We start from the raw sequence: 26,559 nt of genomic DNA on the forward strand, positions 1-26,559 counted from the left end.
ACAGACCAGTTTAATTCAATATTTGCACCAGATCAGGACTACCACCCTGAAACTGTAACAACATAGTTGTACAGACACTAAAACAGGTCAACTATGACTGCTATGAAAACTAAGGCAAAAAAAAAAATGTCACTACACTTTCTCAGATTCCTTGTAGACTTTCAGTAGTGATCTTCTCAAGTGACTAATTTGACACCGTAATTGGAGCCCTGTCAATTTAATTAGTTACTACAGAATATAAATTAATAAAAACTAGGAGATGAGTCTTAGCATTCAAAGAATCACTTTGCACCTTTAAAGCATTATGGTAGCAATCTTGGAAAGAATAGTTGCTAACACCCAACCTAAAGACAGTCTGTCCTTACACAAACAAAGTTTTACCACAGAACTCCAAGTCAGATTTCAATTCCAAATATATCCAAAGTGAAAACTAAAATCACAAAGAGAGCTGTCTACTATTATTACTGGAGAGCTCCCAAGTGCTGTATTAATGGATCGGTGAAAAGACAAAGAGAAAAGATTGCCTTGACACAGCAGATTTAGCAAGGGTTCATTAAACCTCATTCACAGATAGAACAGACTTCTGGCTGACTCCTCACTGAATGCCTACAGAAGAAAAAAACTAAAGAATTTGCCCATCTGCAAGAAATACACCTAATCTACAAACAAATGCAACTTGGAGCCACTGGAAACTAATATTTCCTAAATTAAACTGCTGTTCACCATGGACAATAGGTAAATGCTGGGAACTAGAAGAGCGTTCCCTCTAGAGGCAATTTGGAAGATTATTTTTTGGTTTCAAAGCAATCCTCAAGTCTATTCAAAAACCACCACAAGTAAGGTAGCTGCAACTCAACCGTGTGAAGTCTTCTCAGATGTACTAAGAAGCAAAGCTTGGAATCTTCAGTGACAGAAACACAGTATATATTCATAACATGCCCAGCACATAACCATTAATTAGAACAATGAAATAAAGAACAAGTATTTGGAAAAACATCAAATACAAAAACTGAGTTTCTTTCACAAGAGGTCATTATTCTTTTTCTTGCTTGAAAATTTCTGTCCTGCAAGCTCTGAATTTCCCAGGAAATCTGGACACAGACTGGACTGAAATGCACTGAATTATATGACAAGGCTGTCTCTGTGACTGAAGAAAACAAGAGGATGCAGTAGAAAGGGAAATCTTACACCATCGATCACACTTTTGTCCTAAGAGCAACTTTCTTATTTCAGCACCCATTATATTACAGTGTATCTGGTTTATCTGGAGACTTTGTTTCTGTGTATCTAGTTTGTCTGAAGAACTTGTTTCTGTGTCACGATTCATCTTGGAATTTGCAATTCTTCATTAAACATTTTTTGTTGTTATCTGAGAATGATGTTATCATAGTCAGGTAGAAGTACTGCCTTATTAAAAAGGTGGTCAACTCATAAATGAAAGTGACTATAACATGCATGAAAATAAAGGAAAAAGAAAAAAAGAAGAAAAATATCCAAGTGTCTCGGCTGTTTAGGATTCCTTCCATACTTCCCACTTCCTCAATATTTGGTTTCAGCTGCCTGTGTGCCACAGTTACATTCAAAGCCTAATTCCAGTCTTTCCCAGAGGGATGGCATTTTAGTCAGGGCTAGTGATGAAAAATTACCAAAAACTCAAAGAGAGAAAGTAAAAACCACAGAATTGCTGAGGTTTGAAGTGACTGCAATCCAAAAGTTCAGCTATAGATTAGATTCCCAGTTTCCTTTTCCACTGCTGATCTGACAATATTTGATGGTGCTTTTGTCAATACTGCATGTATTCCTTCAAGCAAAGGTCTAACTGCACAAAGTAGAAGTACTTCAGCCATTTTAAAAACAATCGAAGCCAAAATTTAAAAGCTTTCAGCCGGGGGGTGTGTGTGGGGGGGGGGGGAATCAGGATCCCCTGACTCCACAACTGAACTCAAAAGCAAGTATTAATCTTCAGTCCAGAACATGCCCCCTTTCTGCTGCAGACTATCTACGGCTTGTTAGTCTAGTGCATTTCACTCAATTATAACATGGCACCATGTCACACAACAAAATTTTTCCCACTTCTGAGCCAGCCCCACTGCACGATCATGTTCATCCAAGGAAAGTGCTAAAATACTGTCCTCCTGATTTTTTCTATGCATCTGCAGCTGTAGAAATAGAGCAGTGAGTCACTTTGGTATCTCACTGATAAAGCATTGCATTTGATTAGCAATCAATATATTTCTTCCTTCTTACATGATTATTCTAAAGAAAATATAAAAGTAAAAATATTTAATTATTCAGTCTGAAATGGAAGTTATTGATGTATAACAAAATCATCACCAAGGTACTGTATGATTGTGTGATTTTTCCTTTCCACTGATAACAGCCAGTTGAGCATGGTAAAACACAAACTGGTAACACTCATATTAGAAGGCTTTTCAGTCTTATGGCAACAAAGATGGCAACAGTAAAGATGAATACTAAAGTGGCCTTGTGTCAGATACCCAGTTCTCTCTAGTCAGACTTTCTGAATTATCTTTTAATATAAATTAAAGCACCTAAATAACTTCACTTTAGTCCCTGGCGTGAAAATACTAATAAATCTCTACCATAAAATATATCAGAAATACAGAGAATACACAGAGTGGGTAGTAATTGAGATATTCTAAAGAAATATTTGGCTTAGCAGTTAAATAGCATACAAGTCTGAATGCAAAATTTATATACCCAGACAGATTGCTTTGATATGTGGGAAATCAAAGCCAGTTAGTATACCTGTGTTTGTTATTCGTGCCCATTCATGTCAAAGAGAAACCACAGCCTTTCCCCCTTCCTCACTGAAAAGATCACTGCCTTTTTTGGGCATAAAAGTGCTGCTGGCATAAGAATTACCCAGTGATTAGCAATTATAAGGGTGTTCTGCAAGAAAAATAAACAAAGATTTCAGAGTATCACTTCTATTCTGGAAATTCAAGGGAGGAATTTCCCCATATAATGACTCTACATGAAAAACCTTTCTAAAGAGAAAGGCACAATCCCTAACAGGTATTCAGAGGAAGCAGAGAGTCAAGCCAAGTCTATGCAAAGGTAAGAGGTACCTCACCTAGCACAGAGGAGAGAGATAACGCAAGAGGGAAAGGCTTTAAGTTCATCTTGACAGTTGCATTTGGGCAGTTTAAATCTTCCCTGGCTGCCCAGGATGCACTCCTGCACAGTCCCCAGCCCTGGCCTTTAAGTCTGAATGCTGTCAGAGTGATGGTTTTGTGATCCTCCAGATATGGCAATCTGCAGAGCATTACACGACACTCACCCCTAAAAATCAGAAGGATTTGGTATCTAGCCATAAATTAGTCAATGTCCTTCCATTTTTAAAACAGAGGCCCCAACTGTTCACTTTTTTTCAGTTCCAGAAGAGATCCAGCTAGCACTCTTCTCCATTTATTTACAGCAGCCATTACAGCTACTCACTGTATTCCTGTCTGAGGATGGCCCTTCACAATACTAGACATGCTCCAAAAGTGTGTGAGGCAAGGCAACTAACTGCCCTTGCACCTCTTTCCTTTCACTGCCAATTCCAACATGCAGTCGTCTGAATGTAAAAAGCATCTTTACAGAATGCTCTCCTCAGCTAATCAGATCCCTTCACACTTCCATCTGTAATACAGGTGGGTCACAACAAAACATTAACATAAATATCCAAGACTTTTTTTTATAGTATGTGAAGTGTGAATTTCTGGTATACTCTTACTGGGAACAGCAGGAGATATTTTGGACAGGACTTTGAAAGAAATCCCCAAACACTTTGAAGTGATTTAGGAGCTTACACGCCAGCAACTTACAGTGAATTCCATACTCCTGCATGTCTATGTTCACACTGATTTTGCATGACTAAAAGCTTTTGTCTAATCTTTGATGGTTGCACTCTTAATACCTGTGAGACTGGTGCAACTGTGCAGAGAGTCACAAAGAACCAGGCAGACACCACAGGTGACACAGTTTCACACAAACCTGCTCACACTCAGGAATGTCTAATGTCTATCTGCACTAGATAAAGATGTATTTTATCTCCTCCAGATGGAATAACACAGTCTAATGTACAATCACAAGCTGTCTCGAGGACTCATTTTAGCAGATCCAAGGACATAAACACATTGCTGAGACCAGCTGCTAGAAACCTCCCTCCTTCCCCGCTAAAGGCTTTAGCAATTCATCAGGCCTGGGCTAGCTAACAACATTTTCAAGTGTTGCAATGGCATCTGTAACCTTCAGGTTACAATCTGAAGAGATGTCTGCTTGATTTGACTGTCAGGCAAGGCTCAGATCTAATGAGTCTGTGTTTTAACTGTCCGGATTACAATATGTTTTGGCCCTCTAGTCTCCTGAAATATTTAAATCAAAATAGAATTTTGCTTTGTTCTCAGACTAGGAAGCTGAAGTTGTAGGAAGCTGAAGTTGTAGCCCGATTTTTACCATACACACATTTCACTCAGGATTTGCACATCAAAATTGCACTCAGTGAAATTAAGACAACGTTCTCTTTTCTCTTTTGCACTTAAACTGGAACTTAACATGTTTTTCTAATTAAAAAAAAAGCATACATAAATACAATGTTTTGGCTTGGGTTTTCTGTGGTTTGATGCTTTGAAATTATATTTGCTTCTCACATGTCAAGGCAACTTGAGAAGATATTTACTCAGAACGGCAGAAAAATACAGTGTTCACATTCTTCTTAGTGTGGGGGCTTTGCCTTGCAGATGTACATTCAGGCTTTCAAAGAAACTGTGTATACACAATCTGAATCTGTAACACCCAAGAAAGTAAAAAAAGCAACTGGCAAAAAATTACTGCATTCCAAGAGGGATCTGTTGGCTTAGTACAGCAAGTGCTTAACTCTTCCCCTTCCCCCCTGTAGAGACAAAAGGGGCAGGAAGGAGGTGTGCTGTATTAGGAATGCAGAGCAAGGTGTCACCAGTTAAGCAGAAGCCTGCTGCCATAAACAGGTTACAGTCCACACAAATACTACTCTCTTTTTTGTTGCTAGGTTCACCCCTCTGCACACTCCGACACAGTGTGCATATTTCACCTCCAATGGTAAAGAGTACAGCTCGTAGAGAGCAGTTTCTGAGAGGATAACATACACTCATTAGACCCAAGATGTCACATAGAAGAAACAAAATAACTAATCTATGCACTTAGAAATAAAGGATGGTCAAGGAATAGATCCAAATATATCAATCAGTACTAGGTATAATGACTATGCAAAAAGGACCACCAGGTTTGTTCCAAAATGGTTTCAGCCAATAATCAGCCATAGCACAACAAACCCTGCAGCACATCTGAAAACTGTCCACCATCATCTTGCTTTGTACAAATAATACAGGTATTGCCAATACTGATACAGAAAAGTGACTTCTAAGTCATACAACCAACATAATCACAGGGCAAGGAATTTTGGTATTGCCTCCCCCCCAGAACATTACCTCCTGGCAGCTGACCTTCCTCACATGCACACAGGAGAACGCTAGAGTATTCCTAGAAATGGAAGTTCTGACAGAGTATACAAAACAATAATTTCCCTTATGCACTGGTCCAGGGACATTTTGATGCCTAAACAAATCATGCTCCATCATTGGCATTTTACAAAGAGAAAATACAGCTAACAAATTACACAGCACCTATGCACACACAATACTAAATTAAAAGTGTGCACAGCCCATCTCATGACCACTAAAGCTCAATAACAAACTTCCAGATCTACAAGTCATTTGTCTGTGCTCTCCCAGGGAGGAAATTGATTGTCCTGCTTAAGTTTGCTAAAACTGGAACCACCAGTATTCTGAACCTTAATGTAAACTATCTCCTATTTAATCCAGGGAAACACGAAATAGAAATGAAAAAACTGACATCTGTCAGTAGGAAAAGGGAATCAAATACTGTCCTAAAATGAAGATTTTCAAGACAACAGCTAATTTATTTGCTAACCCCAGCATACAGTCATGCAGCCTCTGCTGCAAGCACTGATGTGTGTGAAACACTAACCTTCATCACTTCAACTTGCAGGTCTTCATTGAGCGAAGGAGTCACTTTGACAGCATTCAGCATCTGATTAAGCAACTGTTTCTCATCTGAGTCTGTTTCCACGGATACAAACCTCTCATCAGACAGCAGCTTCTGCAGAGAGAAAATGGCAATGTACGTGTTGAGACAAAAACTGCCTCTGCAAAGTACTGCACCTAAACCTATTAGGGCTTGGTATTAGAGTGGTTAGACTTTCTGTCTAAAATTTTCACATTAATCCAATAATATAAGAAAAGCAGCAAAACTGGGAGATCTGTGTCATGTCAGCTGCCATTCCAGTATCATCTTTGCCTATCCCACATCCCCAGTGCCTAGAAGAAAGCAGACACCACTAACTGGTATCACTTCAAATAATGTCCTTAGCAAAACCTCTCAGTATTTTAGAAGCTGGGAGAGACTGGAACCTTTGCAGCCCCCCAGATCATCAAAACAACAACAACAAATAAAAAGAAACCACTCAGACTAGTATCCTGGCATTGAACTAGTGTTGTCAGATCTCCTGCCCAACAGGAGACAGTCACCTACCATCCCAATCACTCCAATAGCACACAAGTGCTGTGGAGGTGGCAGTTTTGATCCCTGGCAAGATGTGTTTTGTGTCATACAGAAGTTGACCATTAATGGATACAATCAAGTCCTCAAAGAGCACAGTTAACAAGTGACTATCACAAACACACATTGAAACCAACCTAAGCTGAGGTGATACCAAAATTTCTTTTCCTGACATTGGGCTGGTTGAACTGAATTCAACACAGACTGACTGAACCTCAGGCTGAGTATTTTAGACTGATCAGATTTACTTTGCCCAGTATCTCAGAAACTATCTCCTGACATCATCAGGCACTATTTCCTTGGAGTTCTACTAGAAATGCCTCTTCCATAGAGTCTATAACCATCTTCATGGGTGTCTCTTATTAGTGGCAGGCATCCTGCAAGAGATGCATACACACAAGTCTTTTGCCAGAGCCTATCTTCTCAGAAGATCCCACAACAGAGCAAAACTAGCTTGTCGTAGATCCCAGGAACACAACCTTGCTCTGTCCTAGTAGAGACTTTGGGCAGCCCACTTCCCTCTCCACATTCTGCATCACTTTTTTACTGATGCTCATCCTCAGCTTCAACATTGCAGCACATTTCACTGGTTCACTCCTACTTCTTATTTCCTATGCTTGTACTGGTTTTGGCTGGGATACTATTAATTTTCTTCGCAGGAGCTCAAAGAGTGCTGTGTTTTGCATATGTGACCAAAACAGCACTGATAAGACACCCAAGTTTTGCTATTGCTGAGCAGAGCTTACACAGCCTCAAGGCTGCCTGTTTCTCAGACTGGTTCCCCAGCAAGCAGGCTGGGGGTGCAGGAGAGTTTGGCAGGGAACACAGCTGGGACAGCTGACCCCAATGTGACCACTGGGATATCCCAAACCATATGGCACTGTGCTCAGCAACAACAGCTGGGCAAAGAAAGAGGAAGTAGAGGGAACACAGATATTCAGAGTTAAGGTATTTGTCTCCAAAATAACAGTTACCCATGATGGATCACTGCTTTCCTAGAGATGGCTGAACACTTGCTGCTCCATGGGAAGTGGTAAATGAATTCCACATACTCTTTTATTTGCACATGCAGCTTTGCTTTTGCTATTAAACTTTGTCTTAGCCTACAATTTTCCTCACTTTTACCCTTTTACACTTTTACCGTCCCATACCTCTGAGAGGGAAGGAGTGAGTGGGTAAAGCTAAACTGCCAGCCAGGGTTTTAAACTCAGAATGTTTTAAACCATTTCCCACATACCAGAATATCAAGTGTTTTAGTACAGCCTGATGAGATTTAACTCAATCTGCAATGACAATAATGAGGTTTTCTATATAAAGAAGAATGTTTAGTTCAGGATGGGAAATATGGAGCTGTTGGAGTCTAGTGCTAAGATGACAAAGGAACTGGAGCATCTCTCTTATGAGGAAAGGCTGAGAGCTGGGACTGTTCAGACTGGAGAGAGAAGGCTCAGGGAGGATCTCACCACCACATATAAATATCTGAAGAGTGCAAAAACAACAGATAGGAACTTTTCAGCGGTGCCCACTGACAAGACAAGAAGCTCTCGGCACAAACTGAAAGACAGAAGGTTTCATGGTAAATTTTTTTACCAGGAAAAAAATTTACAGTAAGGGTGATCAAGCACAGGCTGTCCAGAGAGGTTGTGGTGTCTCCAGCCCTGGAGGCACCTCTTTTCCAGTCTAAACAGTCCCAGCTCTCAGCCCCTCCTCATAAGAGAGATGCTCCAGTCCCTTTGTTATCTTAACAGCCCTTCCCTTCTACAGCCACTGTGCCCCAATATGAGGAACCTTCTAACCAAGTGTCTGACATTTCATATGCTGGATAAGGTAAATTTGAATGATCCATGTACATCCTTACATTCCCAAAATAATGTCTTTCTGGCTCTCCAAGGGAAAAATTCTTTTTGGAAAATGGATTTTATGCCCCAGCAGTGTGCCAGCCTTTTCCATAACTAGCATCCCCTAGTGATAAGTATTTACTGACTTGTACTCATTTGTCCAATTAAAAGAACAGAAAACTGCTTTAGTTTTTATACTGTCAGACCCAGGAGAGTTTTTTTGTTGCTTGTGCTGCGCTGCTGTTATCTTTTGCAATTTCACAGACTTCCAAATCAGATGCTGTTTCTACTGTTTTCAGTGTACAAAAAACCCAGAAAAGTGCCCATACATAAACAACACAGCTCCAGACACTCTATCAACCTCTCCATCTTCCAAGCACTCCTGTCCTCTTTTCTAATCAAAGAAAACAGCAAGTCCCAGCTTAATTTCTAAGATGCTTAGCAGTGACAAGCTTTTCTGGGAGTAGCACAGGGCCCACAAGGAAGAGTACATCTACATTTCAATGTTAAAATCCAGGACCTCCCACCTGCAAAACATTTTTAGGCTTCTTCAAAATCACCAGTCTTTACTTGCATCCTAACTTCTGAACAGAAATGTGAACATTATTGTTAGGTTCACCCAAGGACAGACACTTTTTCTGTAGTATTTTTCAAAAGAAAAGCCTAGGTTTTCTAGACACCCACTGCCTGCCAACACACTCCCACTCTAAAGTCATACCTGCATCCCTGCTAGAGCCTGTTGGGCCAGCTTCATGCTCTTTGATTCCAGAGCCAGTTGAAGAGGAAGGAGACACTTCTCCCTAAGGAAAATTTAAAACAAGTGAGAGGGAAAATGCAATTAAAATTGGTATTCAAGTAACATTCCAGAAGGGCTGTATCAGTTTCAGAAAGATCATGTTTGCATACAGCATCCAAAGAGAATTTCACAATTCTGTGAAGCACTTTTACCCTCTAAAGAAAGCTGGCATATTTCTTCACACACTTCACACATCTCTAATCCAGAAAGCACCTTTAAGTGCTTTAACATTGTGGCTTTGTTATAATCCCTCTCTTAACGTGAGGATAACTCATTTGAAATCAGCAGATCAACAGGTGCCAAAACAAAGCACCTGTGCATTAACTGGTACTCCATCAGGTAGACACAAACAGGAAAAAAAGAAGGAAAAAAGATTACTACAGTGTTTAGTACAAACTGAAGGATGCTAAGAACTGATGGTTATTTGGACCTGCATCTCTTCTGCACAGAACACCACATTTGTTTTAGACTTTTTACAGATTTTTGCAACAGCATATAAATATTTTGGGCATTATTATTACAGAATGAATTTATTCTCACATTAAAGTGGATGAACACTGGGAGGAGAGGGGTAATGAAGAAAGTCATAAGCCACTGGAGTGGATCCAGTTCAGTTTCATGATAATGAAAACAGGTGGGAGCTCCTATGCCTTATGTGTAGCTCCCTCACACATCAGCATGTTGCCTGCCATCTGTCATCACATACTGCAATGAGCAGAGAACAATAAGAGCTTTGATAGATGTCCCAAAAAGAAGAGCAAAAATTGGCAAACAGGGGGATGGAAATTAGAATAGATTCAATTAGCTGAACTTCCCATCCTTGCTAAAAATGTTTAACTGAAAATCTAATTAAGGTTGCTGCAGACTGTGTTCCCACTGTATCTTGGAGAAAATGAATTGCCATTGTGTCATTTCCTGTTCTTGTTACACACTCAGTCAATTAAGCCTTTAGCATTTCTATGCTACAGCTATGAAACACCTGCAGAGATATCTTACAATGTTTGATTAGCTTGAGCACCCTTCACACTTCAGTTCAACCTGCCATTTAAATGCATCATCTGATAGCATGAGAACATGAAGGACAGGCAGATAATCCTCAGGCAGAACAGGAGAGAAGGATGTAAATTAACACAGTCCCTTCTAACGTCTTAAGAATTCAGTTCAATAAGGTTGCAAAATACAGAATGCAGATTGGAATTACCTCAATGGATTTGAGTGCAGTGAAGTAAGGGAATGAGGTTTGCCCTTATACCTTGCAGCCCTTTTAAAATTCCACTCTGTTTTGAGCAGTCCCCCACCACGGGATTTCATTGCTTACTGCACCGTCTGCAGTTCTGTATGGTTAAATGACAGTTCATGCAGGTTTTGTAGTACTACACATGTAAGATATTTTACATAAGTGAAGTCCTCAGAATAAGCTGATGCACATCAATATACGTCAAAACATGTTTAATAATACTCTCCATTTACATAACGTACAGAAAGTAGTTTCACACTGTAACTCTTGAGTATCCATACTGTTGCATGCTGGTGTGGACATAGATACACATACAGTTTGAGGCACAAATACCAACTTAACCCTGATTGAAACACATCAAGTACAACACAGGGGGAGAATGAAAGGAACACCTTTGACTTGGAAGAGAGGAAGTTACCTGCCAGGGCAAGCAAAAAAGCTCAGCGACAGAACCAAGTGCATAATGCAGGGCCAGTACCTCCCAGAGCACAGGCTGTCCCTCCTGAGCTGCCTCACTCCATGACTGTCAACTTTGCCAACTGCAGAATGAGTGATGGGAACACACACAGCCTTTATATTCAGCACACTAGGTTACAGTGACCTTTCTAGCTGTCCAGGCTTGCTGTGGCTTGTCAACCTATCAACCCACCTCTTTCCCTGCAGGTTTGGAATAAGGGATGCTATGGCAGGTCAGTCAAAAGAGACTGCCAGAAAGGTCAGAGCAAGACAAATTACTATTGTACATAGAGAGATCATAAAAATCTTTCTATTCTCATTGTAATGAATAAAAAGCTTTTAGTGAGAAAAGAATAATGGCTCAATAATTTACTCTCATGATAAAAACTGTAATGAAGATAGGAAATTGCCTAAACTTAACTCCTTGTTGTAAGTGCCTGGAACACAGTCTCACAGCCCACCTTCCCTTCTTGACTTAGGGAAAGAGGCATGATAAATGAAGCATTTTTCCCTTCATGCAAATGGTGATAATCCTATTATTTTTAATCTCATTTCTGAAAATTAAAGATTAAAAATAAGACAGCTCTCTGCATTATCTTCCTGCTGAAAATTACATAGGAGAAGCAAAATTCAGAACCTCAAGGCCTTATCAGCATCCAGTTTGCATTCCATAGAATAATTCACAGACCAGTCAAAGAACAGATAAGAATTTGATTCACCACTGTTGCCATTTTCTGATACACTGTTTATTAGACAGGATAACAGTCATAGCCAAAGTCTGACATACAGTCAGTGTAACCAATGATTGAAAAGATTTTCTCTATCTTGGCTGCTTAAAAAAAACAGAGTAGCACAGTGTAATATTATTAGCATCACTCACTCAAGAAGAAGAGTTGGCCCATGATGAGAAAATAATTGGTAGAGATGAATTCTCAGAATTCTGCAAGTACCCACAGCTGCTACCCTTATGTAAAACAAACAGAAGCAAACACTGTCCTTGCACAAATAGGAATGATTTAATTTACATAAAACAAATTCTAGTGTTGTATATATGAACACATGTACATATAAAAATAGAAACATAAATCTTTTTTCCTGTACTAGTTTAGAGAACATTGATAAAAGATTCCACCAACAAGTTTAGGCATAATGGAAGTATTTAAAACCTGGACTAGGCACATGGAATAAATGCATTGTTTTTCAAGTAACAACTCTTCAAGGAGAAGGAAGATTGAAGTCCTTGCTCACATTCTAGAGAAATGATTACTGCAGAAATCTCATTCTTTTCCTTCCTACAGAGCACAAAACTCTTTGGTTTTATCCAGTTAAAATGGAAAGGCTTCTTCTTCTCTGACTTAAGGTTAATGTTCCTTTTCTTTCCATATCCAGTTTTCTCACCTCAGCTGCTGACATCAGCTCACTCTCAGAGTTCCATCCAACTCAGTATTTAATTTTTCCTTCCTCTTTTTTTTTATGTATTCCCTCTTCCCTTCAATCCTTTTGCTTTTCAAACCCAGACACAAAGTCTTCACCCAACAGTTTAATAAGCCTGCCTTTGCAGGGAAATATGAGTTGCTTATCAGAGGATGTTGAAAGACACAGGGGAAAAAAAAAAAGGGCAGAATAATGCCTAAATGTAATTTCACACAGTTTCCTAGCTGGAACTTTAATAATTCTTTTTTCAACCTGGAATCATGAATGAGATTGCAACTTAAAGAAGTGACAAAATGGTATTTATAATCTTTTTTATTTACATCCTTTCTAAGATAAATGACTTTGCCACTACAGAAGCAGCATAACTCTACTCATGGGAAAGGCAAACATGAGCAATTTAATCCTCCAGCCAACCCAGTGCAGCCAAGACCATAGAATTCATATGCTCATAATTAAGTAGCTCAGCACAGTCACTCAGCTGGAGAGCACTTCTGAGGTCATTTGCCTCCTTGCTATACTAGCTAATAACATCTTGATTTTAACAGAAACACAAAATTCCTAGATAGGAACTTGTTCTCAAGATGAGAACAAAACAGAACAAAAAAACCCTATAAGCACAAGGCGTACTTTTACTTGAGATGAGAGGAAGAGAGACAGCAAAAGATTCTACACAATATTAAAGTAAGGTGGACAAGGCCAAAATAATAATCAGATGCTTCCAGTCTGCAAAGCTCTAGTGTAATCTCTCTCTGACATGTTATCATTGGTCTCCATAGAACATCCACCCCCACAGATATTTGCCCTTGGTGCACAAGGTATCAGTAGTCACTTGCAAATTCTGCTCTGAAGAAGCTTGATGACACATGTAAACCTCACCAGGTCTTAATCATAAAGCAATCAGTAGCCTTTATGTGATTTTGTTGATTATGATTTGGAGTATGAAGATGAGGTGACAAGCTGGACTTGCTCAGCCTACAATTTTGAAAGCTTATCAAACTATTCCATGAAACCCCTCCTCCCTATATTAGGTAACTCTGGAAGGGAAGCTAAAGATTTGTCTAGTGAAAGCATTTTGTTTCAAATTTTAAGTACAAAATGACAAAGTGTTTTATGAGAATTAAGCTTCCATCAAGAGAAGTTTTATAATGCTGGAAGAAGGCAGGCTGAGGGAATGGAAAAAGAGACACAGAGGTATCATCACATGGACATCCTGCAAATTACCTTATTTTCTCCACTGCAGCTGTGAGTTACAGAAACCAGATGAAGAAACGGGAGAATGAGGCGTATTTCTGGTCATTACTAGTTACATTTTGAAGGTCAATGCTGTAATCTGCAATGCCGTTCAACTTTCACAGCAGTTCAGTGCTAAATCTTGACAGACCTAAGGGATGGTTGCTAAAAATATCCCCATGTTTGCAATGCATTACGTAATTTTATACTCACTGCACTTCAGCATATTCAGTTTCTTAAGCAAACAAACATTGAAGGAAATGAAAGGTAGTGAATTTCCTGCAGCTTTGTTACTTTTCATGGAACGTAAATAAAGGAAATGTGAGAAAAAACTTTCATTATTCCCACTCCTTCATTTTTAAAACAAAGTCATGACTTGCACAGCATCGAGCAAAGATCAGAGCAGAGAATTTAGCAGGAAAACAGTCCCCTCAGTTCCAGTGCCACCCCTTTCCTGCCCCCAACCATATTTCATTCTCTAAGGCAATTATCAAAAGCTTCATGATGTTCTCATTTTCTACTCTTCTGCAAGCACTGAAAGTGATCAAATGTTTAAAACAAACACACATACTGCTATCCTATCATCATCCTTAGAACCTTACTTAGGTCAATATTTCAGTTGCATTTGTTGTTAGAAGTCAGACAGTTAAAACTATGGCTGCTCTCATCCTCAGCCCCACCCAGCCACTCCCCACTCCCATTCTACCAGCTCCCATGAAGAAAATTAACTGCAGCCCAGCCAAGACTGTGGGCTTTTATCAAAAAAGTATAATGAATTTTTAGAAGAGTCTATAAAAGGAACAAAGATCCAAGGCAGTGGTGATTATTATGGTTCACTAATACAAAGAACATCAGGAAAGGCAGTAAGTTAGCTTCAGAAAAAGCAACCACAGCTCTTTTAGAAAAACACCACTGAAACCCAAGAAAAAAACCTCATTCAAGTTCACAAGTAAGAGTAACAGAAACTATGTGTCTTTTTTCATAACAATGCTAAATTTTGCTCGATACATTCAAGAGTCACAACCCCAGCTAACAGGTTTCCAGGGACTCCTGAGGCTGACCCTACATACCCCTTTCCCTTTCCTCCCCAACACCACTGTCTTTTGGGGTCGCAGAACAGATGCAAAATTTTGCTGAGATAAAAATACCTGCCCATTGGACAAGGGCCACTTACATATCCCAGATTAAACATGCAGATTGATTTAAACACTGTATCAGTGGCACATTGCCTTTCTAAACACTAATTTCCTTCCCTCATCTACTCCTCAATATTAGAACTGAGAATGCAAAATTTTAAATCAAGACCAGTACATATACACCATCCAAAACACCAAATGGACTACATAAGTGCTCCCAAAAGTCTGGATCCAGGCTGTCAACTACTAGCATGGGAGATGCAGGTCAGTAATCCACAGTGTCACTAGAATCTCTTCTTGGCCAGCTGCCTGCCAGGGAACTCATAATTCACTTGCTGAATGGCAGATAGTGACCATGTAATGGCTGAGCAGCATGAGTCACACCCAGCAGTCACATCCAGGAAGAAAGCACAGGAGCAACTAACGCCAGGTGGTTGTGGCAGCAAGAGCAGGAAACAAATTGTTTTTAAAAAAGAGAAAGAGTAAAATAGAGAGAGATATGCTAAAACCACCCCCCAGAAAAAAAACCCTCAGAGAAAACATTCCTCCATCCCCACTCCTTACTTCATAGCAGGGGATCTGCTATGTATGTATCACCTTTCCTAGCCACTCTCTCCCAGTAGAAAGAAAGTAACAGAAAACATGAACAAATTAAGAGATGGGAGAAGACATAAAGATGAAACCACAAACATTTCTTCACAATAGAGAAGGTGAAATGCATTCCAAGACTGAAGATTCTGTAAGTGGATGAATTACCTGCAAAGCTAAGTGGATTGAAACTCTCCATAGCATTGTTTGTTTGGTGATGATCACACCACAATTACTGCTTTTATTATTTGTTGAGCACATGTAAGGTAAAATGAGTGAGCATGTTGTTTTATTTACGAGATTATAAACTGCATACTTTTCAAGAACTATGTAAGATGCTAATCTAGAGATACCAAAAAAAAAAAACCAAACAGTAGAACTACCACTTTCATCCCCAAACGTCCTCCTCCCCACATGTCCATGACGATAGAAAAAGTTCACAAATTGCCCTCAAAAGCTAGCACAAACATAATTAGCACTGGGACACAAGCAGGAAGACACAAAATCGGACATGAGCCGGTTATTACACAGGACTCTGCTCCTCACTGACTTCTGACCTTCCAGCTGTAATCTCCAGAAATATTGATCAGTTTTAAAAGGCCAATGAAAAATATAAGAGGGATTTTAGTGAGTTGACTCTGATTGGATGCCAGGCTTCCACCAAAGCCACTCTGTCACTCTCCTCCCCAACTGGACAGGGGAGAGAAAATATGATGAAGGCTTCATGGTTTGAGATATGGACAGAGAGAGATCACTCTCCAGATACCGCCACAGGCAAAACTGACTCAAATTAGAGATACTAATTGAATTTCTTATTACCAAAACTAGAGCAGGGTAATGAGAAGTAAAATAAGACCTAAACACCCTCCCCTCCACTCCTCCCTCCTCCCACCCAGAGACACAGGGAGGCAGGGTATGTGGTTTATGGTCAGTTCATCACATGTTGTTCCTGCCATGGCTTAGGGAAAGGAGTCACAACCTGCTTCAATGTGGGTCCTCCACAAAGATGCAAATCCTACCAGGAAACCTGCTCCTCTCTTCATGAGTCCACAGATACCTGCCAGGAACCTGCTCCAGCACAGGCCTCTCACAGGCTCACAACCTCCTCTCAGGCATCCACCTGCTCCAGTGTGAGTTTCCTCCACAGGCTGCAGGTGGATCTCTGTGCCCCCATGGACCTCCATGAGCTGCAGGGGCATAGGTGCTTCTCCATGGCCTGCACTATGGGTTTCACTGGAATCTGAGCTCAGGCACCAGGAACACCTCCTCCTTGTCCTTCTTCACTGACCTTGGTGTCTTCAGAGTAGTTCCTCTCACATATTCTCACCTCGCTCTTCTCTGGAAGCAAAAACAGCTGCAAAACAACTCTTTTCCTTCTTCTTAAATTTGTAATCACAGAACGGTTGCCACCACTTCTGACTAGCCCAGATTTGGCCAGGGGCACTTCTGTCTTGAAGCCAGCTGGCATTGGCTCTGCCGGACATGGGGGAAGCTTCTGGCAGCTTCTCACAGAAGACACTGTTGTAGCCCCTCCTGCTACCAAAACCTGGCCATGCAAACCCAATTCGCGTTTCTTTCAAAAAGAAAAGTCCCTTCAGAAGTCCCAACCAATCTCTTCTTTCCAGCAAAGTCTCTGCTGATAGCAAGTCACCAAGTTTTACATAGCCTATAAGGCATGACTTAATGACAATGCATTCCAAGAAACTCTGGCAACCCCAAGGTTTTTCAAAACAGTATGTGACTGGCAACTGCTGTCTAGCCTCTTATTTTATCCTCTGATATGCAGATAATCCTCATGAGTATTAAACTGCTCCAATCAAACATTTTTTTTTTCAAAGCTCATTTTCTTGTGTCTGTTCAGTTACCTTTTACAGCTCATATTTCAGCTTCTAAAATCACAACAAGCCAAGAAGAGAGCCTTGTTCAATGTATAGTGCTGGCCTTAGGGGAGAAGATGCCATCCTGAAAATGCTGAAGTGAATATAGCCCAGCTGAGTAGCAAACAACTGTTTGCTGGCAGACAACATTAAGGTCTCTTAAGCTATTTTCCATGTGATCAATTCACCAATTAAAACATAAGCACATCAATTTCTCTTATCTAATTCATTATTTATGAGTCAGCCACCCAGCCTCCTTAAGCACTTAGTATATACCAAATTTTCACAACTCATGTTCAGAGACAAATACCATCATACTAGACAGATCACAAGAGGCCAGTTACCAATCGGTTACGTGACTCTCCCTTCTCAAGAATTCATGGAACATCTACAGCAAAGTCTTGAACTGACTTAAGGCCACTTCCCTCTTGATCCACTTTAATCTTTGTTACTATCACACACACTTGCCCAATACTCTGATCATAAGTCAAAAGTACTGAAAAATCACACACACATTCCTATCTCAAGGCAGAGCTGACAAGACTTTGCGGGAAACTCTATGTTTGTTGGAGATTTGTATCTCTTTAGGAAGCAAGACATTTAAATAATGGCCCTCACTAGAATCAATATGTAAGATCATTAATGGGGATTTTGATTCATAAGTCAAATTAACATCAAAGGAAGTTGAACAGCAAAATAGTCTCATCTAGCTCCCTGAAGATATACCCAACAGATCTCTATCAAACTAATTAAAGAATTACATTCCAGTCTGGATGGTCAGTCACTGGGACTCCCTTGGAGCAAAAGGTGCTCCCAAACATAGCAGGCATGTGCTATCTAAACTGCTACCAGATAACTGCTGGAAACAGCTCCCATGCAAATGCTACAGCTGATGTCCCCGATCAATTGCACAGGCATAAGGGAACTGTAATGTGGTCTGCCTCATGTTCAGTAACACAAGTCCAACACAAGACAAAACTATGGATAGGTCAGGAACAAGACAGAACACAGTCTACCCCAATCCTACAGTGGAGGTAACTATGTAGTTGATATAATACATGTCAAAAACCCCTTGAACTCAAATGCTCATAGTCTGAGGAAAAGCAGAGACATATTGTCTTCCCCATTATCACACTAGGACCACAATTTTACAAAAGACAACTTTACAAAGAGCTTCTACTCATCTAGAACTGGGGTGTCAGAAGCAGAAAATGGCTTTTTATTTTATAAGTAAGAAAGAAGTCAGTATAGAGCTTACATATTCTCATTCTTATGAGCAGCCTTCATTCTTTGGCTCTAGAAAGAAAAGAACTTAAGTGTGAAGTGTAGATTAAGATTCCAATTGGATGAGCAGCCAGAGGCTGATCTGTGTTACAGCAGCTGATTCAACCTGACCCTGATGTAAGATGAAAGCAGAACAAAGGCACAGCCAGGACATCTCCATCCTGCATCTTGGCTGTGTTTCTGGTCACAGTCATTGCTCTACTTTCCAGGCTATTCTTTTCCAGCATTAGGAACCAAGCCATCAGGGTGCTGCTTTTCAACAAATACCAAGCAAAGAACTTTTATCTAATTTGCACATCATGCAGGCAAACTCCAGCCCAAGATGTGGCCCAGTGTGCTGATCTGGAGCCTGGCAGTAGCTTGTTATCAGAGAGTGAAGGGTATGTTTAGCAACATCTCCCACACTATCTAAGGCTGTGTGGCTGAGCCTTACCAAGGACCTCACAACAAAAGCTTCTGTCCAAATCCTCTTGTGCACCTTTCATTTTCCAAAACATCCAGTAATAATGTGCATTGCTACAGATGAGTCTAACATTAAGAGCTTATTTAATCATAGCTACACCTGCAAAGGTATTAACTTTACTTTTAAAAAGTGGGATTTACAGTGGAAAAAATACCCCAACTAAGCAAATACATCATTAAGAACACTGGAGGAAAAAGAGGAAAAGGCCTCTCTGTAAAGAAGTAGTAGGCAAGGGGAAAAGGAAGAAATGTGGTAACAGCTAGCTAACTAATTCATAGGGAATGACAATAGCACTTAAAGGTGCAGACCACACACCATATTAGAGGCTGATAAATGGGAAGGTGAAGAGCCAAGTTTTCTCCAGCCACAGTGTCAAGTAAACATAATTCTAGTGGACCTGTTGAGAATTAGTCATCCAGCTGTTTCCATTCTGTGCTGAAAATGCATTGTGTCTGGCACTGGTCATGTCAGACCTGTGCTACATCCATCCCCCCATTTGATATGAGGCCTCTTGTGCACTGCAGCTGACAGGAATTCAGAGTGGCAAAAGAACTGCTCCTATTCTTTCTCTGTTTGGTGACTGGAATAACTAGCTCTTCAATCCCTAACTTTCCTTGTAAAGCATATATGAAAGAAGCATCAGGGAATCTTGAGGTGATAAAAACACTCCTGGGAAAGTAATATTGCAGCAAAAAATATGTTCCCCCCTGTCAGCAGCTCACAGTGGATACCTGAGAGGATCACAGGACAGGCCAAACACACAGCAGCATTCCTACATCCACCTTTATAAACTCGATCTCCTCTGATTAAGGTACTTCTGGATAAGAACGGTACCTGTGCATCTGATAGATTTCAATCAATTTCCTCCATGGATTTGTTGAGGTGATTTTTGCATGCACACAATCTTTCAGCATCCATTACATTCTCTAATAAGGCAAGCCTAAGCATTTCACATTTTAACTATTAGGCTGTATGAAAGAATGTGCTTTTGTTTTAAACAGCGCACTTGCTGGTTTCCTTTGATGACTCCTAATGATTCTGTCAGAAAGGACAGTGAATAATTTTGTCTATTTACCTACTCCATAACAATGACAATTTCCAAAATGAGATTTTTAATAGCTAGACGAATCAGGGCCATGCCACCTCTCCCATTTTATATGTGTACAAACGGAGGTGGGAAGAAGGCTCACTCAAGAGAATCTAGCAGGCTAAAGGAAGAAGTAGGCATAGAAACTGTGATATTTTAGTTCCTAGTCAGTGTCCTAGCTATGATGACATAAATTTTTAGTTTCTGGAATATTTATTTCCAGTAACAAAACCTGATTTAGATTTAAAAGAACACAAGAACACTGAGAAGAAATAAGAAGCATCATTGCTTATTACTGAAAGATGGAATTTAGCAGGGAAACTCTTTAGCCCACAAGAGAGCCCTCCTTCCTAACCAATGTCACCACTATACACACCTATGCCCATTTTAACACATTTCCTTACATTTCATTCAGGGCTAAAGGCCAAGGGCTCATCAGAAAATTATCTACTACTACCAGCCTAGATATGTATATCTAAAACCTACAGAAATCACATAGATGCAGCCCACTCCTTCACCTCACTTTTAATTCACAATTTTTGCTTCAATGTTACAAATACTCACAAGCTCTACAGAACTCAAGTTCAATGTTCTTACCTCAGCTGATATGGAGGTATCTTGATAGCAGCATCGGGAGAATCCAAGGTTTCTGTATAATTAAAGGAAACAACAAGGCTTTTAAAGAAGTTTCTGAGTTCAACCACAGTTAATACATCTGGCTACAGCCTCCGAGCCAATGATCCTAAAGTTTACACCTACTCCACCTGACAGAACAACAACCACTGCTGCTCTCAGTTGTCAAAGCTTCGCATAAATCTGCCCAATTGCATGCCCAATGAGAAGGCACCGAGTACCATCTTTTCCCTTTCATTTAGCAGCACTTTGGCAGCACATCCACTAAAACTGGAACAGTATAGAGGATACTTGCATGGCTGCTGTGCAAGACTAACACGCAATTAATGAAGCAACTCATGCAACATCAAGATGAAAGGCCAGTAATAAGGCAGCAACAGGTCTGATCTACCACAGAATGTTGTTGCTATGCATGGATAAAAACGAAAAAATTAAAGCAATTGAAAGTATCCCAGTTATGCTGATTTAAATTAAGGGTCCTGATGATCAGTGTTCCAGATTGTAAATGTCAAAAAACACTTCAAGACACAAACAATCTCGGAAAATGGGTGGATGCTAAAATGTACCTAAGATTGTACTCCCTTGAAAGATTAACTCGTTACACTGATCATTATATTGCAAGGATAAAAGAGCTCATGTAATCCAGTAGAACAAAACTTCTAGCTTTTAAAATAGATTCCCGAACATAAGCCAGCGTAAAAGCTGTATTGCATGTTTTCCACGACGATTTAAAGGAGGGAGGGGGCCTTTAAAGAAGAAGACAGCACCTCCAAAACATACACAGAAACTGACAGCTACTGATACCCGTTTATCTGCCTTGCAAGAGCCACGAAGCAGATCCAGGCGGTGGGGAAGGCGAGGGCGGGGATGCTCTCCGGGACCGGCAGCAGGTGCCACGGCCCCTTCCAGCAGCGCGGAGCTCCCGGGCATTTTGAACGGCCCAGGTGCTCCGCTCTCTTCCCAGCCGCTGGAGGCTCAGCTAAGGAGGCTCTCCTCAGCGCGGAACAAGTTTGTTGAGGTCTCCATGCCCCCTGCGTTACAAAACCGCTCCATCGGCGGCTCCTGCCCCGCTCCGTTCCCCCTCGGGCGGCCCGCCGCCGCCGCCCGCGCCCCTTACCGATGGCCCAGGTGCAGCTCTCCTTGATGGCCCTGTGCTTGCTCCCCGACGCCTCCTTCTGCAGCTTTCGCAGGATTTCTTCCATCTTGCCACCCCTGGGATATTCGCCTAGCCACGGGGGAGGAGGAGAGGCGGCGAGGAGGAGGAGGAGGAAGGAGGAGGAGGAGGAGGGCGGCGCGGGCGGCAGAGCGGTGCGGGGCTGTCCCCGCCGCGGCAGTGCCTAGGCGGGAGCGGAGCGCGGCACCCCGCTGCCGCCCCGCTGCCGCTGATGAATCACGCCGAGCTCCATGGCGGGGACACGTCAGTTGTTGCCGCTGCGGAGTCCCTCCTCCTCCTCCTCCTCTCCCACCCCGGGCAGGCCCCGCTGGCGCAGCGGGGCTGGGGCGGGCCTGGCCCTGCCCGCGGGAGCGCAGGGACTCCCTCCCGGCGCTGGGGTGGGACGAGGCGCGGAGCGGAGCCGGCGCCGCCGGAGCCGGGCCCTGCGGCGGCAGCGGCAGCCCCGCGGGAGGCGGGCAGGCGGGTCGCCATGGCGACCGGCGGGCGGGGGGCGCCGGCAGCCCCGGCCTGCCCGCCCCGGGCAGAGGGAGGCGGGCGCTGGCGGTGCGCTCGGGCCCCGCGGCTCCGGCCGGGGCTGCGGCTGCCGCCGCTGAGCGCAGCCCGGGCCTGCGGGGCGGGTTCCCGTGCCCGGAGCTCCGCTCCCGGCCGCGCTGCCGCAGCGCAGCCCCGCTGTCCCGCGGGCGCTCCCGCCACGGGCCGGGCGCAGCGAGCCAGGCCAGCGGAGCGGCGTGAGTGCCGGCGCTGGGAATACCCTGCGACCAGCGCGGTCAAATAAGTGGCTGTGAGATCTGTGCCTTCCTCCTTAGCTGGCAGGTGCAGAAGGACTTAAGCTACCTGTCTGTGCCTTCACAGGAACGCACACCTTAATGTCCCCAACGAGCCAGCCTCCAGGAGAAAGAGCAGCTACTCCTCTAGCTCAGACCTTCCTCCTTCCACCCGGACCGCTTCCTACCCACCAGACCTCCTACCTTCTTCTGTTTGCTGCTTCCCTGCCTTATCTCTAGTTTATATGCTAGTTGCCCTTTTTGTGACTGCATCGCTTAATTGAGTGTTACAACATCCTCGTCTTCTTGCAGAATCTCTCTTAAGAGAGACAAGGAAATAAGCAGACAATGAAAAGAAAAAGACAGCAGATAAGGAAGGCATTCCAGGTAGCAGCTGGCAGTATTAGCGGTTATGTCTCCTACTGCTAATTGGAAGAGTACCAATAGTGAATTACCAGGCAGGATATTGGCACCTGGTGAATCAGCCATAGCATTTCCCATAGGATATTGGGCTTTCAAAGGCTGTCCCTTGTCCAAATACTTACAAGGGCTCATCCTGTGTTCAGACATATAATGAATGCATAATCCATAGTTGCCTTTTAAAGCCAGAATGTTAAAGTCCTGTCAGAAAAGAAAAGGATTTAGAATAATGCCAGAAAGGTCTAGAGGTGCATAGATTATTGCTGGAGGTGAAGAGGTGTAGTCTATTGCTACTAGACTAAGAATTTTAAAAACCAACCAAGCAAACAAAAAGCCTAACAACAACAACCAACCAAGAGACAAACAAAAAAAACCCCACCCTAACCAAAAAACCCCAACCTTTAACAGAAATGCTGTTTAGCTTCCAATTTCAGGCCATAAAGCAACCTTTAAGAAACTGAAAGTAGTCTCCCAAAGTTTCTTACCTCTGACCATGCTCTGCCACCTTCCTTGGAATGAAAAATCTAGCTATAACTACTGGCTGGGATTGTCAGGGCACTACGATGCTGTAAGTCGAGGCTCAAGTTGAAGTGAGGATAAATTGTTTCCCATCTATTGTTCTTCTTCTTTATTCTGTATTGTGCTTAGAGGAAACAAGCATGAGGGTTAATTTCTGGCTTTTCAAGGCTTTGTTTTTGTTTTTCCTGGGGGGAAAACAACAACAAAAAGAACTATGATGGTGATTTAAGTATTTTTAATCTAGAAATTATGTACCAGAGTTCATTTGGACCTCTGGAACACTCAAAGATAAATATGTATCTGTAAGTAGTAAATAATTGATTGCATATTTTCAGGAAACCACTGATGAAATGGAATAAATTTTTAATTTCAGATTATTTCTAGCTATATGCATCATGAACTTACTGGTTAATTTCTCTGTAGTCTCTACAGGAAGGCCTTTGCAGCTGGCATCTTCATCAGAGCTATGGTATTTTTCATAGATGCTCAATGTCACTGGACCAAGATTTGTATTCATTTGTGTTTCACCCTGTCCAATGTGTTCAAGCAAAATGGACTCTGTGTTGCTAAACACTTTCTTTCAGTAGTAATGTCATCAGCTTGTGAGAAACAAAGGTCATGTTCAGCTCCTTAGAGCATCTTAAGGCCTGTCAGTAAGATTTTGCAGAAGGAGAAACAAGTAAGCCATGATGACTCTTCCCGAGTGCATATGTCAGAACACCATGAGTCAGCTTGCTGAAACTTTTCCCTTGAGGCCCTCCATTTCCAGATGGACAGGAGTCCATCAGTCCTTGGGTCTGTTGTCTATATACTCACATAAATACACAGTAACCATGTCCTGCTGGAAGTCACTCCATGAATAAGCTTTGCTTAGGGAGCAAGTTATATTTAATCATGTGCTCTGGATGCTGTTTCAAGGCAAGTGTCCTAAAATGTCACAATATCTGGAAGTCCAGCTACAGAGTAGGGATGATGGTGATGAAGGCTCCTCTCTTTTGCCATGAAGAAAAAAAATCAAGCCTTGTGTGGTCACCCTTACAGCTCATAGATCCTCCTTGCTTTGTCCTGGCTGTGCAAAGCAGCTTTCTACAGTGGTAGAGGCTACCTAGGAGTCAGTGCTCTTGATCCCCTGCACAGCTGAAGCCTGGTCCAATTGGGAGTCAGAAAGCTCCTATGCAGATCTGGTATCTGCACAATGCAGTGCTCATATGTCACTAAGAAGCAATGGCAGATGTGCAGTGTGCTTTTGTAGCTCTCGCCTGGCAGTGCCAGTGCTACTGATCTTTTGCATTATGAGAATACTGATTATATCCCAGGATACATTCACAGCTCTGAGCACAGCCAAGGAGTGTGTAAGCAAAGCCAAGCTACTCAAGATACCTGGAGTAATAGAGCTGTGTTAGTACAACTCTCTGTCCAGACTAGTAAGCAGCATTTGCTTGACCTTAAAGGTCTCCATGCTACTAAGTCTCTGCACCTTCTAGTAGCCAAGGAAGGCAATGTGGTCCTATTTTTAATCTTTTCTGATAGCATAAGCCATACTGCCTGTGCACACACCTGCCCTGTAATTCTAGGCTTTGGGAACATAAAAAAGAACTAAAAAGTATAGTGGAAAAGTGTGAGACAGGCATGTTAGACTGAGAGATAATCACATATATTTTCTATTAGTCATTATCACTCATGTATTACCTGTGCTTTGGCCATTTTAACAATACTCTTGATCTCATTGTATACTGCAGATGCTGGAAAGTGTGTACCAAAGAAATGGGCTGTGTCCCATTCTAGTTCTAGTTCTAGTTCTGTAAGAACTTCTTACAAATTTAGTTACAAAATGCTAAGAAATTCCCTCTAATGACAAGAAAACCACTTGATTCCATGGTTCAAAATTATGCCTAGCCAGACATTTCAAAATTACTTTTCCCAGAAGCATCCCTATAACTTGACTGACCAGCAATCAGAAGCTTGGGCTCTGTTTTGCTCAGGAAGCTCTGTACATGTGACTTCCCCTATGAAGGATAAATTGCTAAAAATTTGAAGTGAAGGGAGCTGGAGCTGCACCATGGGCTCATCATCACCTTTGTGACACCTCACAGCAGATGGAGGTACCCTTTCTTCTCTCTCCCAGAGGGCATCAAGACCCAGACAAGCAAGACCCTTGTCAGTATTTTGGTTATGGCTGTCTAGACTGTAAGCACAACCCTGATGGTGGGGTGGCATCTGTCATTGTTTGCCTGATTACACAGCGAGTTACCAGAGGCTAGAGCTGGGGGCTCAGTGAAGTCCTTCCTGAGCTGCTGCTGTTTTCTGCACCTTTCAAAGTATGACCTTTCTGAGCACAGCAAAGCACATTAAGTATCAGTGCTTCTCAGTGCAGGAGTTAGGGAGAAAAAGCCTCTGGAGCCTCTTCATTGAAGATATATTTTCTGCAAAGAGAGACAAAAACCAAAAATCACCATGACTGTCTTCAATCAACCATAATCTTTTTTGTTGCCAAGGCAGTTGCAGAAGGCATCAGGAACACAGAACAGATATTCTGGGCCACATCAAGGTCATTTTTACCTAGTAGTTGTATTTGTGACAGAAGTTAGTTGGGCATTCTTAAATAAAGGGCAGAAAAAGTATAATGCCCTTCCCTATGCTGAAGTTTTCCAGTTTCTGTTAAATTGCAGTCTAGGTGCTTCCTGAGTCAGTGGTTTTATCTTCATAAATAATACCTGGGGGATTTTTCTTCTGGGAATGTACCTAATTCCTTTTGAAACTTTTTTATGCTTATGACCTGCACAACCACCCTCTGGCAGTAAGTTCCACAGCCAAGTTGTGTGCAAACAAAAGAAAATTCTTTTTTGACCAGTTTTATCTTCTTTTTCTCAAGTTTTTGAAGCTACCTACCTTCTGTGCTTTGAGAAGCACTTAATAAGAATCCCCTATTTTCTCCTCATCATTCATGATTCTTTATGCATTCAACATGTTCTCCCTCAGCTGTTTTTATTCTAGTCTAA

General features: G+C 41.9%; 1 protein-coding gene across 6 annotated transcripts in view; it reads right to left on the minus strand.

Moving 5' to 3' along the window:
- The window catches only part of ARFGEF3 (ARFGEF family member 3), a 93,909-nt gene extending 71,611 nt beyond the window's left edge, over positions 1 to 22,298 (minus strand). For 4 of the 6 annotated variants that reach the window (XM_038131532.1, XM_038131531.1, XM_038131529.1 and 1 more), the window contains exons 1-4: positions 21,801 to 22,298; positions 20,648 to 20,699; positions 9,181 to 9,262; positions 6,034 to 6,165 (exon numbers count right to left, since the gene is read on the minus strand). In XM_038131532.1, coding sequence (XP_037987460.1) covers positions 6,034 to 6,165; positions 9,181 to 9,262; positions 20,648 to 20,699; positions 21,801 to 21,885 — 351 coding nt within the window. In that variant the 5' untranslated portion in view covers positions 21,886 to 22,298. The remainder of the gene's footprint in view (positions 1 to 6,033; positions 6,166 to 9,180; positions 9,263 to 20,647; positions 20,700 to 21,800) is intronic. The other 2 variants (XM_038131533.1, XM_038131530.1) reach the window with 1 other exon arrangement.
- Positions 22,299 to 26,559: the final 4,261 nt, after the last annotated feature.

The sequence above is a fragment of the Motacilla alba genome, chromosome 3 (genome assembly GCF_015832195.1).
Source record: "Motacilla alba alba isolate MOTALB_02 chromosome 3, Motacilla_alba_V1.0_pri, whole genome shotgun sequence".
Classification (NCBI taxonomy): Eukaryota; Metazoa; Chordata; class Aves; order Passeriformes; family Motacillidae; genus Motacilla; species Motacilla alba.